The sequence below is a fragment of the Electrophorus electricus genome, chromosome 12 (assembly GCF_013358815.1).
Source record: "Electrophorus electricus isolate fEleEle1 chromosome 12, fEleEle1.pri, whole genome shotgun sequence".
Taxonomy (NCBI): Eukaryota; Metazoa; Chordata; class Actinopteri; order Gymnotiformes; family Gymnotidae; genus Electrophorus; species Electrophorus electricus.
This window is the reverse complement of record NC_049546.1, coordinates 7,555,014-7,569,114: the sequence shown is the minus strand read 5'-3', so window position 1 is coordinate 7,569,114 and position 14,101 is coordinate 7,555,014. Positions and strand designations below refer to the sequence as shown.

General features: G+C 47.6%; 1 protein-coding gene across 6 annotated transcripts in view; it reads left to right on the top strand.

Annotated features, from left to right (window-relative positions):
- The first annotated feature begins 996 nt into the window (after positions 1-996).
- Positions 997-14,101, top strand: part of atp8a1 (ATPase phospholipid transporting 8A1) — a 96,684-nt gene continuing 83,579 nt past the window's right edge. For all 6 annotated transcript variants that reach the window (XM_027022703.2, XM_027022705.2, XM_027022702.2 and 3 more), the window contains exon 1: positions 997-1,281. In XM_027022703.2, the coding sequence (XP_026878504.2) occupies positions 1,224-1,281 (58 nt within the window). In that variant the 5' untranslated portion in view covers positions 997-1,223. The remainder of the gene's footprint in view (positions 1,282-14,101) is intronic.

Here is a 14,101-nt window from a genome sequence, read left to right as displayed (position 1 = left end):
CAAAATCTCTGTGAGAATGCTTTCTTAGGTGGAGGGGGAGACTGCAAATCACTGGAAATGACTGCACCAATAATGACACCCAGTAATGAGTCATATTGCTATAAAGATATGTAGTTTGTATTAAGAACATTATCCATGGGTTGTTGGGTTTTTTTTTAATTTCACATTAAAAAAAAATATTTCACATTAAAAAATAATCAAGGTTTTCGGATATCATATATCTCCTTGTCATTAAGCCTCTGTAATATGAGTTTCCACCATTACATTTTAGGAGAAAGGAAAACCTAGCATGCAATGTGTTCTGAATTACTGAATTAAGTATCAGTAGCCTCCTCGTATGAAAAGACCTAGCTGCAGTATTACAAAATACAGTAATAGTTGACGAAATGTATTTATTTTTTCTATCTGTTATCATTGTCACTTTTGTGAACCAATTACTGTATACCAAAAAAAACCAACATTACCTAAAAGATACCGTTATAAAGCTCGTAAATAGTGGTAAGACAAGGTAAACCGCCTTGATTTATTTGTTGTATCTGATTGGATTGTTGACTGCAAAGGAAGGCAATAATTAATATTATTATCTGACTGGAAGGTTTAAGCAGAAACATTTGTCGTGATCGCTCAAGGCCTTGCGATAAAGGAACCAGTGGGCCGTCATTGTCCCTCCGCAATCCCCCCTCTCGAAACAATGAGTAACTGCAGCGGGGAATCTCCACAAGGGCCCGCTACACATCGCTAATGCTGGGAGAATCCTCCTACTGTTCACATTTTGTTTTACAACAATTACAAAGCCGTTTTAAAGCTTTGCGTCGAAATTGCTATTAAGATTGCGTCGTTAACGTTTGAGTCTCTCGTAGGTATCGATTTCAAAGGCGAAACGATAAACACACGCTCGTCGTGCGGACACGTTTCCCCTCTGGCCTCGGAATGGTACACTCCAGCTCGTAAAGCGGCACTGGTTTGACGCTATTCCGTTTCAAGCGCGTCATCGATCCTCGCGTGCGGACGACCGCTTTCACTGGGAGCCAGCGAGACCGATGTGCTTCGTTGACAAACAATGAGTATCCGTCAGAAATAAATGGTTGCCAGACGCGGTGGGTTGGGGGTGTGTGTGGGGAAACGCTACTTTGTTGACGACGAGCGGCACTAAAATTCCCGGCCAGAAAAGCACGAAGAGCGTGAGCCGCGTCTGACAGGTGCCGTCCCTCGGCTCGGTTCAAATGCGGCGAGATGCCGCTGTGCAGAGAACCATGTCAGATCTGCGCTCCCGTGCCGAAGGTAAAGAAGCGGCTCGTTTGCCGTGTGAAATATTTTTTCCCTTCATGCTTGTGCAACGTGCCGGTTATGTTTGTGCTTGCGCGACATTTCGCGGTGCACAAACTGTTGCCGAGGAGTTACTAAGATGCTGCGGTGGCATTTTTGTACGCGGCTTGTGTGTCCGACCTACAAGTTGTTGCTGTGTCCGGCTGGCTGGTTAATATTTTGTAACTTGGTCGCTATGTCAGGTTGGGGAGACACGGCAGCAAGCCACTCATCGCTGCACGTTTGCTGCAGAAAGAGAAATCGCTGCATTTGAGAGAGGGAAAAAAAAGTCCTAATCCTCGTCCCGAATAATATTTAGTGCTTGTTGCTCGTGTGAAATGAAATGTGTGAGTGTGACTCGTTTTCTACCATCGCTGTTTCTGGAGATGGTTAAAGGTGGTTTGCTTAAAATGTAAAGAATCACATGTTCGTTTGTGTGAATTCACAGCCGAAGCTTGTGCACATTGCTGGAAGCTAAGCTACCAATCACTGAAACGTCCCCTGACTACTCCACGCCCATCAGCCTGCTCACCCTTAAGAGAAGCGTTCATTATATGTGCTTGGCTTCATCAGCGTTTGGTTAAAGTTACTGTGTTTTTTTGTTTTTGTTTTTTTTTTTAAATATATTTTAACTGTATTGGACTGAAGAAGGTAATATAATGAGCATCACCTAGTTGTTCAAATCGAGAGCTTCACAGGTTGCTCACATTTGGAGTGTGTGGATAACTGACTTCTCCTTTTCATTTCCTCTTTGTGCTCTGAATGCAGGTCTGAGGAATTTGTGTGATTTGCAAGATGTACAAGAGGGATGTGGGGTTGAAGGTTGTGCAGCTGACGCTCAGACCCGTATTGATCGGGCCAGCCAGTTGTCTCTATTTGTCTGCACTTCAGCTGAAATAGCATGTCCAGAGCGACCGCTGTGCCCCCTCAGACACAAGCAAACTGGTTTTTGCTTGCCGTTTGATGTCGAGGCTGTGTGTGTGTGTGTGTGTGTGACAGATGTAAACTGCCCATAGCTTGTGTTCTAGTGTGAGAATCACCTTCAGTTTTTTGGCTTCATGCAAGTGCCTTGTGGTTTTAAACGCTGTAAACAACTGTGATGTATGAATCCATTTAGGTTATTGATGTGATGCTTGATATTTGTTACATTTGACTCTCTTCCTAGATTTCGGTAGGACTTGAATGTCCACACACCTCTGACCAGTTCAACAAAGCTTTATTTCCGAGACTGCTGTCCCCAGGCTATTAAAACCATCAATAATGCAGTGACTTGCTCCACCATTCTAGTTTTCAGCAGGCCTGCCGTGCCGAGTCGTCCCTCTGGTTTTCCACGAGGCTTCTGGTGGCTGATGCTGTTCCTCACTCCCTCCGCACCTTGTGTGAAAAGTATCCTGTTTGTCTGTGCAAGCGTTTCAAAGCGTGTGGCGATCGATGCAGCCCGTGTGTCTGATCAGGGCTGTGACCTAGCCATGTCCTGACAGAGCTGCTTTTTAAAAAAAATGTATTTATTTATTTATTTTTTTAAAAAAGGTTTATTATAATGCTGCTCATCAGTTTTAACAAGCGGCTCCTGATACGCTGGCCCGCCGTGTGAGGTTTAAACGCTGCTCGGAAGAGGAACCAAACAAATACTTAAAGCCCAATCTCTTCCCCTCCTGCCATCGGCCCGCTAGCCCACCACATGCAGGCGCTCAGGTTCTTTCCTGCGCCACATGCTGCGTGCTATTTTCTAAAAAAAAAAAAAATGCAATAACTTCACTTCCACCTCGTCATCGAGATGTGCGGTGTTGAGTGGTGTTTTTACAGTCCGCCTGTGACACAACACCTGATGCTTTTAACTGTGGAAGTTGCTTTGCAGCTCCCACCCACATTTCTACACATTAATGCAAGTGGATAACTGACCCCAAGCTGTGCTGCAAGAGAAACAGTGAAAGTCAACCGTGCCTCTGTGCTTTGGAAACATGAGTGCAATCAGCAGGGCGAACCGGGGAACTTGCCAAAAGAGCCTTATCAGTTTGATTGTGTGTGCGTGTTGGAGGGGAAGGTGTGGGTGCAGATATGGGAGGTTTGCGACATGGCACCCACAGCCAGGCAGGCTGCAGGGAGGTTGAGTTTTATGAGCTACCGAAGCGCACTCTCACAAAACACAAAATAACGTCATGTGCCAGCATTCTACAGCCTGATTTGCACTGGATCTGAATTCCAGTCCTGAATTCCAGTTCCCCCCCCCCCCCCATATCTTTGCTGGAAAAATGCAGCAAGAGTTGTAACATCGGAGACCGCTCGAAAGTTTTCCTCTAACTGATGAGGTGTGCCGGGATGCGGGAAGCAGGCGGAGCACAGGGCACAGGCAGATGAGCCCCCCGCCCCCGGTCTGCTACAGTTTATCAAAGATGGTGCACTGATCTCATCATTCAGGAGGCCACTGTGATGCAGCACGAGCTGAAATGCCACACGTTTCTTTCTTGATCATGTTACTCAATAAATTAAACACTCTTGAAAGCTCTTATTCAGAGGTCTTCAGTGTGGGTGGATAGAAATGATCCTTTTCACCTGTTGCTGTACTGAAGCAATATGCGTGCCTCTGTGTCCAGCCCAACAGGTCACTCCCTGCTGGCACCCATGGCCGCTAGTGCTATGGCAAGCTGACGCGGTTACCACACAAAAATGGAGTGGTGTTAAATCCCCAGACTAGGTGCTGGGAGTGATGCCTGCCCATCTTCCTGAGGCCCACCGGCTTCCCTGCTACTGAGAGCTGGCTGTTCCTCCTGCCTTTCTTCTTCACACACACGTACACTTTGGCACAGTCACCTCATTCAGTATACGGTACAATATACCGTCAGTATACCCTGTATGGACAAAAATAAGAAAGGCTTTAAAAATGTAAAGAACAACAACAAAAAAAACTGCTGTACAAAGTGTAGAGAAACAATTGTGCCAAAATAGTCAGACAGAAACTGCTGAGGTGAGCAGAAAACGGTAGGTGGTGCAGCAGCAGGTTGGAGCTGGCAGGATTAGAGGACGTCAGTGGCCAGGTCTGTCGGGATCCCATCCAGGCTGCCTGTTATGGAGTCTGGTGATCAGATTCTGAAGGCATCTGGTTTCCCAGAGTGCTGACAACCCAACCCCCTCCCCCTGATTCGGAGATGGTGAGCGAAAATATCCAGGTGTTGCAGGTTAGTTAAAGGCTGCACCCATGTGGTGGGGGTGGCGCTCTGACACAACTTGAGACACAGAAGGCCTGGTACTGATTCTCTTTGAGATGAACATACATCTCTCAGAAGATAAGGCGGGATACGATCAGCCCTTGGTACGCTTAAATCAGTGCTCTGCTTAAAACTCTATTCCACAGTATCAGCCGCAAAGCTCTTAGAAATGTTTTTCTTTTTCTTAGTCTTTATTTGCTCTAGGTTTCAGTAAAGGCTCACACTTACAGGTTCCTCGTGCAGTATGATTGCTCATGCACGTGTGCTGCAGGGAATTTAAAGTTTAGGATTTAAGTGTGAAATCCAGCTGTTCACTTCTCACAATGTTGATGTGTGCATGACTGGTCATACTGCACTGCGAGTCCTTTAATTAATGGCTGTTTACTGTCATGCTAATTTGTGACAGACAAACAATTCTTACTTAATCAAATGTACTGACGTTTGGTCGCCGCCTGTGGTTGGATTAAAATCATATCGTTAAAGGTCTGTGTGTAAAGGCCGTGTTGCAGTTTTGAAGGCGTAACAGCACTCGCTCAGGCGGGTTTCTGAGTCGTTTCAACCAACGTGACGACAGCAGTTTAGTTTCTGTCTCAGGTCATGGGATTTTGTTCCCATTTGGTTTGTTTTAAGGGAAACGCAAGTGTAATACTGCAGAGCTAGTGTGCGCCAACTGCACTGGCTGCGTTAGGCTATAACAAATTTCACTGATGAGGCTACTGCAACAGTAATCAATGCACCATGTATTCCGTTTTATGCCGTTCTGTTCGTTTTAATTTCATTAAATGTTTCCTTTGATGGTTGCACATTTTTATCGATCGATTGGTTGGAGGAGCGTGTGGGTGGAGTGTGGCCTCCTACTACCATGTACAGAGATCTGCTCCATCTTTCATAAACCATAAAACCTCAGTGTTCCCCAGCATGCTCTCGTATCTCTCCTTCCTTCCACTGCGTTTGTCCAGTGCCTTCTCCTGCTCCCTGTGCTGATTCGTCTCATCCCTCCATCTTTTTTTTTTGGTCTGGCAGCGAACCCACATACGGGGCCGGAGCGTCCCAGCGTCGCCCCGCCCAGCCCCCACCTCCGAATGCAGCAACGGCCCGAATCACGCAGGACCCCCAGGCTTGGCTGGGGAGCTTTCCGTTCGTACAAGAACCGTGCCGCCCCCAGCCTCACAGGCTGCGCGTCCCCTTACTGCCCCGTTCACCACATCCCCATGTTGAAGCCTCTCCTCGTGCTTGCCTCATGAACGTAGATCGGGTTTGTGCTTCCTGAAATATTAATACGAGTAAGTGTTGCGCATGGAAGCAGAGCAGTCATGAGCTTAGTGGATAGAAGAGGCTGAAGGCTCCTAATGCACGTGTGCGCACACAGAGACTCAAACTAGATTAGCCCTTAAAGCTCTCTGTTCGCTTCTGCATTAGAGGTGACCCAGCCTTACAGCCAAATACCCACCCTCTTATCGCTTATCCGTCAGCAAAGTTCTGGTGCTGGGTCCCAGGAGCGAGAGCCGAGTGGTTACGGATCCGGATATGGGCATTCCCTGGGCCGGAAGTCGGCAGATGGCTCTTTTGCGGCGATAGGTTTTGCCTTGAACACATCTGACGTCAGAGAGTGAACTCTCAGCGTTTCCACATGGTACAGGGGCGATTGTCTCATACAAGACAGCAGCAGATTTACATTTATTAGCAGATTAAATGTAAGCAGATGAAGTGAAAGACAGCAAAGTAGTGAATATCTGGAAAATGGTGGTTAAACAACGTTACGGAGTGATGGGGAGACCCTGCCCTTTGGCTGCTGGCGCCATGGGTCCCAGTTTTTGAGCCAGAACAGGCACATTTTTTGTGCTGGTGGAAGTGTAGGTCCGTTTGAGATTCTGACACCGGCACCATGTCAGTGGTAAAGTGTAGACACACACAATTTATTTTAGCACTGCCAAAACCCCTTATGGCAGCGTCCTTTTTACACAGACTATTTATTTATTTATTTATTTATTTATTTATTTATTTATTTATTATTTTTTTAAACAATTTGCTTCGTATGATACCAGTTTAACATTTACCATTGCTGAGGAATCCATGACGGAATAATGATCTGATCTTTGTTCTCACGAAAGTAGTGTTCTGGAGCAGAAATGAAGCGCTAAAGCACGTGGGAGGTATGCTGCCTTACAAGGCCAGCGCAGGAAGCCGCATCCTGCCACTTCTTCTTCTTCTTCTTCTTCTTCTTCTTCTTCTTCTTCTTCTTCTTCTTCTTACTGTTCACAACTTCTCCCAAGAGTTGGCTCACCACTGCGACAGGCAGAGGTATAGCGAATTTCCCTTGCAGTCTGTGGAAGAGAGAGGCATGTTCAGAGATCGTGGATTGCCATTAACTGCTCGCAATCACTCAACATTCCATCTTTGCCCTCATCACTCTTAAGTGCTACTAATTTTTGTTTTGGCACATTTCAGTAGAAGTCGTCTACTAATGAAGCGGTAGTGAATCTAATAACGGTGTTTTTGCCGAGGCTTATTGGCTCTTGGTTGTGTGTTCGGCACTTCAGGCTGAGAGGGTCTGCGAAGGTGCGTTAAACCACTGTTCTAGCTGGATTGCTAGGCAGACAGTGAGGTGTTGATTGGTTCTTTGGTGGGGAGACGGTGAGGTGTTGATTGGTTGAAAGCTCCTTTCACATTGCATCGTCAACACGAGCCACGCTAGCTTCATCATGACCTCCTCCCCCCACCTCCTGCAGCCAGCCCCCTGCACTGCAGTCGGTGCTCTCCTGATCACGCTCGCGATCCCGGATCCGGGCGGTGGGCATGTGACATTTAAACGGCTATTGTATTACCAGCCTGTCGTTGAGGAGCTGCCTGCTATCGGATGACCGTAATAGTGAGTTCCTATTGGGAAAAGGCCATTACGTGCAGCTGTTGCCGCATGTTTGTGATGTGGCTGCTGAAATGTTTTCGTTGAAAAGCAGTGACTGCAAAACCCTAATGCCCCCAAAGAACCCGATCAATCCAACCTGCCATCACCACCAGCAGCTGATCAGCTGGCAAAGCTGCTCATCAGATGTCTCGTCTCTTTTGCCTCTATCTTTTTGTCACAATGACTTTTAATTCGTACGTTGACAGATTCCACATTCAAACGCATGTTGCCAGTGAATCCTACACCTTTTAATAACCCTTTTGTGAATGAACTATTTATGCAAAGACTCAGACAGCAAAGCAACAGCTAAGTGTGCAATTTCTTATAGTGACCTGATGTGGGGGCGGGGCAGTGTACAGGCAAGGCTGTGATTCCTAATGGAGATGTAAATATCCTCAAGTGTGAAGATACCGAACTTGCCTTTTGTCAGTGATTCCTTTTAAAAATCTGTTATGCTGAAGTTCAGGGCCACTGGCTAACATGATCAAAGTGTGCATAAAAGGCTGTGTAAGTGATGGATTGTGTGTGACTATTGTTACTTGTTTGTTCTGCTTCCCACTACTGGCTGTGGTCATTTAACCCCACCCCCAACTTAACCTGCAGGCAAATGCAAGCCAATCACAAATTGGAGGCGGGAGGCTTGTTATATCCCTAGCCAAAGATAATATATACAACCTAAAGTCATAATGATCAATTGTGGGCAGTCTTTAGGGGTTCTTTCTGTAATATCAGCTCACCCTAAATTGTTGTTTGTGGGCCAAGTGGCAGAGTAAACATTAGGACTGCACTACTAACAAAGCACTGTTTTGTGGTTATGCTGCATGTATTGACTACACTTGTTTACATTTGTTGGAATGTGTGAATGGGTGTTTTTGATGAATCACCGTAGAGAGCGTTCATCTGGAATACCTCACATGGTCAGGATGCTTGCAGCGCGCATATACACACAATGTCTTAGAGGGCTCATTTGCATTTCATGGCATTAATTTTTGTTTAGCGATGTTGTGATTACTATTCCCAAATGTATATCATACAGCTCGGGTAAACAGCATCTGCACAGAGTACTGCTAGGGGTTTCATTCAGATTCATCTCATCATAAATATGATAATGCGGTTAATTGATATATAATAATTTGTAGGCCGTATTGTTGAATAGGTTCCCAAATAAGCAGCCATTGCTTGCTTTCTCTTTTCCTCCGTTTTGTTTCCTAACCTCGAAGTGCCTGGTTTGGTAGCGTCGGCCCCTGCCGTCTGTCTCTTTCCAAGTGCCTCGCGTTCTGCAGTGGGCTTGCCTCTGGACTCTGTGCCATGGGCCATTGTCCTGTCTGTCTTTACTTGGACTGTGTAAAGCTCTTTAATGCTGTGCCTCTCCATCTGTGTTCCTGCGTGCCTGAGAGGGCCATGTGGCTCTCTGTCAGAAGCCTCCCTCCTTTTCTCTGCCCTCCAGGATGTTTCGGGGCACCACAGCCGTAAAGAACGTCGACAGCAGGTTCGGGCAGCATGGGGACTGTATGAAGGGGACAGCAGTGAACAAGATGCATTGGGAGAGGCAGGCAAGTGTGAGCGGGCCGGCGGGGGGGAGACGAATGACCCAAGGCGAACGAAAGGAGCAGGGGGGGGGTTGGACGTAGAGTAAAGGCCTCAACATGCTTCTCGCAGAGGCAACGGTCACCTGGCTTCGTTTTCACCGCAGTTAGTTCGCATTGCTCGCCGAACAAGCGCAGACGTCATGTGGATACAGCTGGACGGGCTCTGCGGACGAAGACACCACGCAACACAGCCTGTGATCGTTCCCACATACGCGGCAGGCAAAACTAAAAGTGCGCAAGCGTGACAACTCGCGAAGGCGCTTTCGGCTTCGTGGCGCGCTCGAGTACTTTATTTCATTTCGTAATAACTATGCTGAGCGCTTAAGGGGATGTGGTGTTTTCTGCTGTTTACTGGTATAGGGCTAGCTGAGACATGACTTCCCTGTGGCTAATGAAATTAGTGGGGTGTGTGTGTGTGTGTACATGCACATGCACTAAGAAGTTCACACTGGGCTGTGTCTCCTCTCCAGAGCCATTTATCAAGGGGCTGACCTCCAGAGACGCATGGCCATGTGGAATTAAAGCATGCGGAGTGGAGTCTACTCCAAACCCCTCTACGAGGGGTCAGGCTCGGGCTATTTCGGGGGATAACGCTCCTCTGACCTTGATTTATAGGCTTAAGTGACAAGCTGCTGGATGGTGTTCCTGTTAAATCACGTGTTATGGAACAGAACCCTAGATTACTTCTACCTGGCCAGTTGTGCAGCTCCTAGAAGAGATTAGGTGTAGACAGGAAAGGCGTTGCCTTTGCCGTGTTCTTAGACCAAGCAATCAGCGATGTCCAAGCAAGCGTGGCGCAGCGCAGGCATGTGGTGGTTCCACTGAGCGCTTTGGTAGATCGTGTTACTTTACACGTGACCGTAAAGAAATCTTTTTCCATCCTTAAAATTGTACCCAAACAGGAAGAGAGAGCAAGGGAACCCCGAGAATCCTCAATGATACCCGAGCGCCTGCACCTCCTGTTTGCAACTTTTGTTGAAGGCTCCGGAGTCCTGTGTGCGACGTCATCGCCCTCCCCTACATCCTGCCTGGCCAACCCTCCGGTTGCCGCTCAGCGGGGTGTGTAGGACGGGCGCAAATGATCAATCATGGTCTCCTCTCCCCGAGATCACTGCTACTACGACTACCTCTGCAGCCATTAGTTATGCTCACACCACTCCCTACTGTGGCAGTGAGCCCAAGACAGGACGGCAGTGTGTTCTTGGATTCTGTGCTGAAAACGTATGACCACCGTGTGTGAACATGTCTGAATGTACGTAAGGTCGCGCTGCTTGGAACTGACTTATTGGTGCATGCATAGTAAGTGTTGTGCTGCTTTTAAAAACATTAAGTTTTTTAAAAAAGTGAAAATTCAGAAGATTTCACTGCCAAAAAAAAATAATAAATTGCTACCTCCTGAGTTCAGCGCTTCTTCACTCGGGTATCTGTAAATTGTCCAGCTAGACTTTACAAGTTGAGGGGAGTCAGACCCAGCGTCAGCTTCACCTTCACGTACTGGGTCTAATTTGCACTCCTGTGCCACACTGCATGCTTAGATACAGACTACTAACTGTAAAACACTTGAACACTTGGGTGTAATTTGTATGACCTCTAGTGCTGTTGAGTATAGACACTGAGGTCGGTGTGAGTGTATGCAAATAGCAAGTTTAATTCTGGACCTGTGATATTCTCACCATTCATTTATTTCAAATATTTGTATCGTGTTTTGGATTTTTTTTTCTTTTCCTTTATGTTTAATGCAACAAAGGATTTAAACAGGACCTAAATTGACACTTATACACATACTACCTCAGCCTAGATGCATACTACCACAGTCTACATACACTTACAAATGTGTAGAAAATAATATGGTGAAATGGGGGAGGGCTAAGGGATTGATTCCTCATGCAGTGTTTACTGAAGATGTAAGAAGCTGTTGCCAGATATTGAAGAACTTGGAGCCCCGGGTGTTGTGCTCAAGATGTCCAAGCTTCAGCTGTGCCATTGGCTCTTTTAATCCAGTTTTAATGGGATGATGACTCTGAGGAGGACCATTCGCCTGGGCAGCAGTGTGGAAATCGCTATACCTTCTGCCTGACCTGAAGGAACTTGCACGTCTTCTGGCATCACCCCAAAGAGAGCTGTCGGAGGATTAGGCACAGCATTCCACATGTGTGAACATGTCACAAATTCCCATGCAAAAGCCTTGTCCAAAGTGTGTGGCTGAGTGACTATATCCTGCTTCCATCCAAAGCACCACTGATTGCAATGCGGGTTTTCACCTCCACCGGTCCCTGTCCAGAGGCCAATTCCGCCACCTCACCCGTCTCTTACGTGATGTGCTTACGTGATTGGCCAGAGCAGCCGAGTGTACGGCAGGCTCCAGACGGAATACCTCAGCAAGCCTCAGCCGTTAGATTTAGCCCTCAAGCCTTGGGGAATCCTGGAAGTCCCTCCTGCTCGCCAACCCCCCTCATCCTTTGGGTGGAACGTTGCGCAAATGGGCTGGAATGGCCAGCCTATGCACTGCATGAGTGTTATTATTAACCACAGGATGATGGCAATGATGAAGGAAATGAGGAGAGGATAGGGGAGAAAGGGAGAGAGGTCCCAGTAATACAGTAGTCAATACGGTAAAGTATGAAGTGTTTAAAGCCCAAGAGCTCAGCCCTAACCCAGTCCTGTCTATCTGGTCCTGAGACTAACTTACTTGAGTGAGTGAGTTCAGGCTTTGAATATGTCTTGGTACAAACAGTACTAGATAGTTGTCGAGCCCCACACACTCGGATACCAATTAGACAAGAACATGTGTGGTGTTTTGCCTGGGCAGCTCAAGTGACCTCAGGCAGACCCTGTGGAAGCAGAGTGAGAGTGGGGCGGGGCAGCAGCCGCTCTTGGCTCGTGTGTCATTTGGGCTAATGCTTGGTGTTGATGGGTGGATCTGTGTCAAGCTTCATGTCTTGCTTTCCCTGCACTGACTTCAGCCAAGACAGTGGTGTTTGTGGTGGTGTTGGGGTCATAAAGGAGGCGCTGTCGGAGCAGCTGGGGTATCTGCAGCTTGGCCTCCTCTTGTGGCCTCTTGTGACACACTGCATTTGGTTAAATTTATTTATTTATTTATTTTCTTTTAGTTTTTTAGCTGCTCGGCTGTCACGCTTGCCATGCCAGATCACTTTCCTCTTTTAGAGCGGTGCTTCCTCCCCACCTGGTTTGACCCCATCGAATGCAACGGGGAGCAATTCCTGTTATTGCATCCACGTGCCACTCTGCCGGGCAGTAAGCATGCTTGCTCACACGCTCTTCCAAAGCAACCCGAGAGTCTGGGAACACAGGAAATGCTGTGGGTAGTTCAAATGTCTGCAGAGGAAACGGACCCCCTGCCCCCCCCACTCACATTTGAATTGGATTTCTAAAAGGGCCGCCCAGTTGTATGATCGCTTCATCTCTAAACAAACTTTTAGCTTCGTTGCAGTTCACTGAAGATGGGGAAAGGTTGCGCTCACATCCATAGCCTCTACCTAGCTGGGCTGGGGGGGGAACCATGGCAAAGATGGAAGACTTGCACAATTCTGGAATATCGTTTCAAGCAGAGATGGTCCCCTCATGCCATTTCCTTTCATTACTCTTATAATGATTATTTCCTTCCTCTGGGGAAGACAACAAACAGAGCAGCCCCTGCCCACACCATGGCCAGAGCTGTCACCCAATACACACGCCAGCACGGAGGAGCCAGTGGTGTTGCATTTCCTCCCATTCCTTTCTCTGCTTGCGCGAGCGTGTGTGGGCCCACGTGGTCGTGCATCTGCTAATCGCCTCTCCTGCCCGTGGCGTCCACGGCTACGCCCCCCCCCCCCCGAGAGCCCTCGCGGTCCCCTTTCCTAAGGGTGGTCTCTCCAGATTTAGAGCGGGGCCCTCGCCTCACTAGCTGTCTCTGGGTGTGCGGTCTTGCTGAAGTTGCTAATCCCTTAAGTGGAATCAAATTGAAGCTTTCATCCCCAGTGGCCATCTCTCCACCCCCCCCCCCCCCCCCCCCCCTTGAGTGCCTGGCCCATGCGTGTTGTGAATCGCTGCTTTTACACAAATGCTTCGTGTCTGTCTCTTTTTGTGTGTGTGTGTGGTTTGTCGCTCTGCGCTCGTTTTCCTCAGTCCGATGGATGACGAAACTGTGTGCTGAACTGAGGTGTACGGGGTAAAGGTTATGAACCGAACAAAGGATTTTTATTTATTTCAATGTGTTGGCTTGGTAGGTGTTTGCATCCAGCCCACACCATGGTACAGTAAAGGTTTTGGATAACAGCACGTTAAGTTTGATTTTTGAATTTAGCTCGGACCCCACAGTTCGTCCCACGCAGATCTTTGGCAAAATGCACTCAGATTTTACAGAACACTTCAGTTTTTATAGGTTACGACGCTTTCAGCAGTTTGTAAGACTCGCTGCTGCTCTGTTCCATATCGGCGTGCAGAGAGCCGTCCAGGTTCTCTCTTCGGCGCAGCAGACGTGGTACCATGACTAACGATCCTTCGATTGATGGTGCTGTGTCAGGTGCAGAGCTTGCAGCTCCTTCTTAGGAAAATGGTGCTGATTCTTTCCATCTTGCTTTAGATTACAAGTAGTGACAGGAATATGACGCAAGGATGAGGAGGAAGAGGAGTAAAGCTTTGTCACTGGGCGTCCATGTTGGACATGTTTCTGATTTATGGGAGCTGTGGGGTTCACACAATCCTGATTGTGTGTGTTTTTGTTTTGTTTTTCCCCCTCCTTCTGTCACAACAGATACAAGATATCCATATATAGGACATTAAAGAAAAACAATGTTTGTAGTCCTGCCACAGTCAGTCTAGCTGTGGTAAACAGGATGACCAAAGCTCCACTCCACTCCCCCCCCACACACACACGAGTGGGTGATGTGTGCGTGCGCGCACGTACGTACACGATGCATTTTCTCTTCCTTGTGCTGCAGTGCTTCAGATGCTCAGTGTACAGGTAGTTCTGTGCTATGGTAGGGTAGTACTGTGCTTCTGTGATATGCTGGTCTGTCCCGCACTGCTGCACCACCCTAGTGCAGTGCTGCAGGCACTGGTTCAAAACATGGAGTGCCATATTAGCTGAAGGAAGA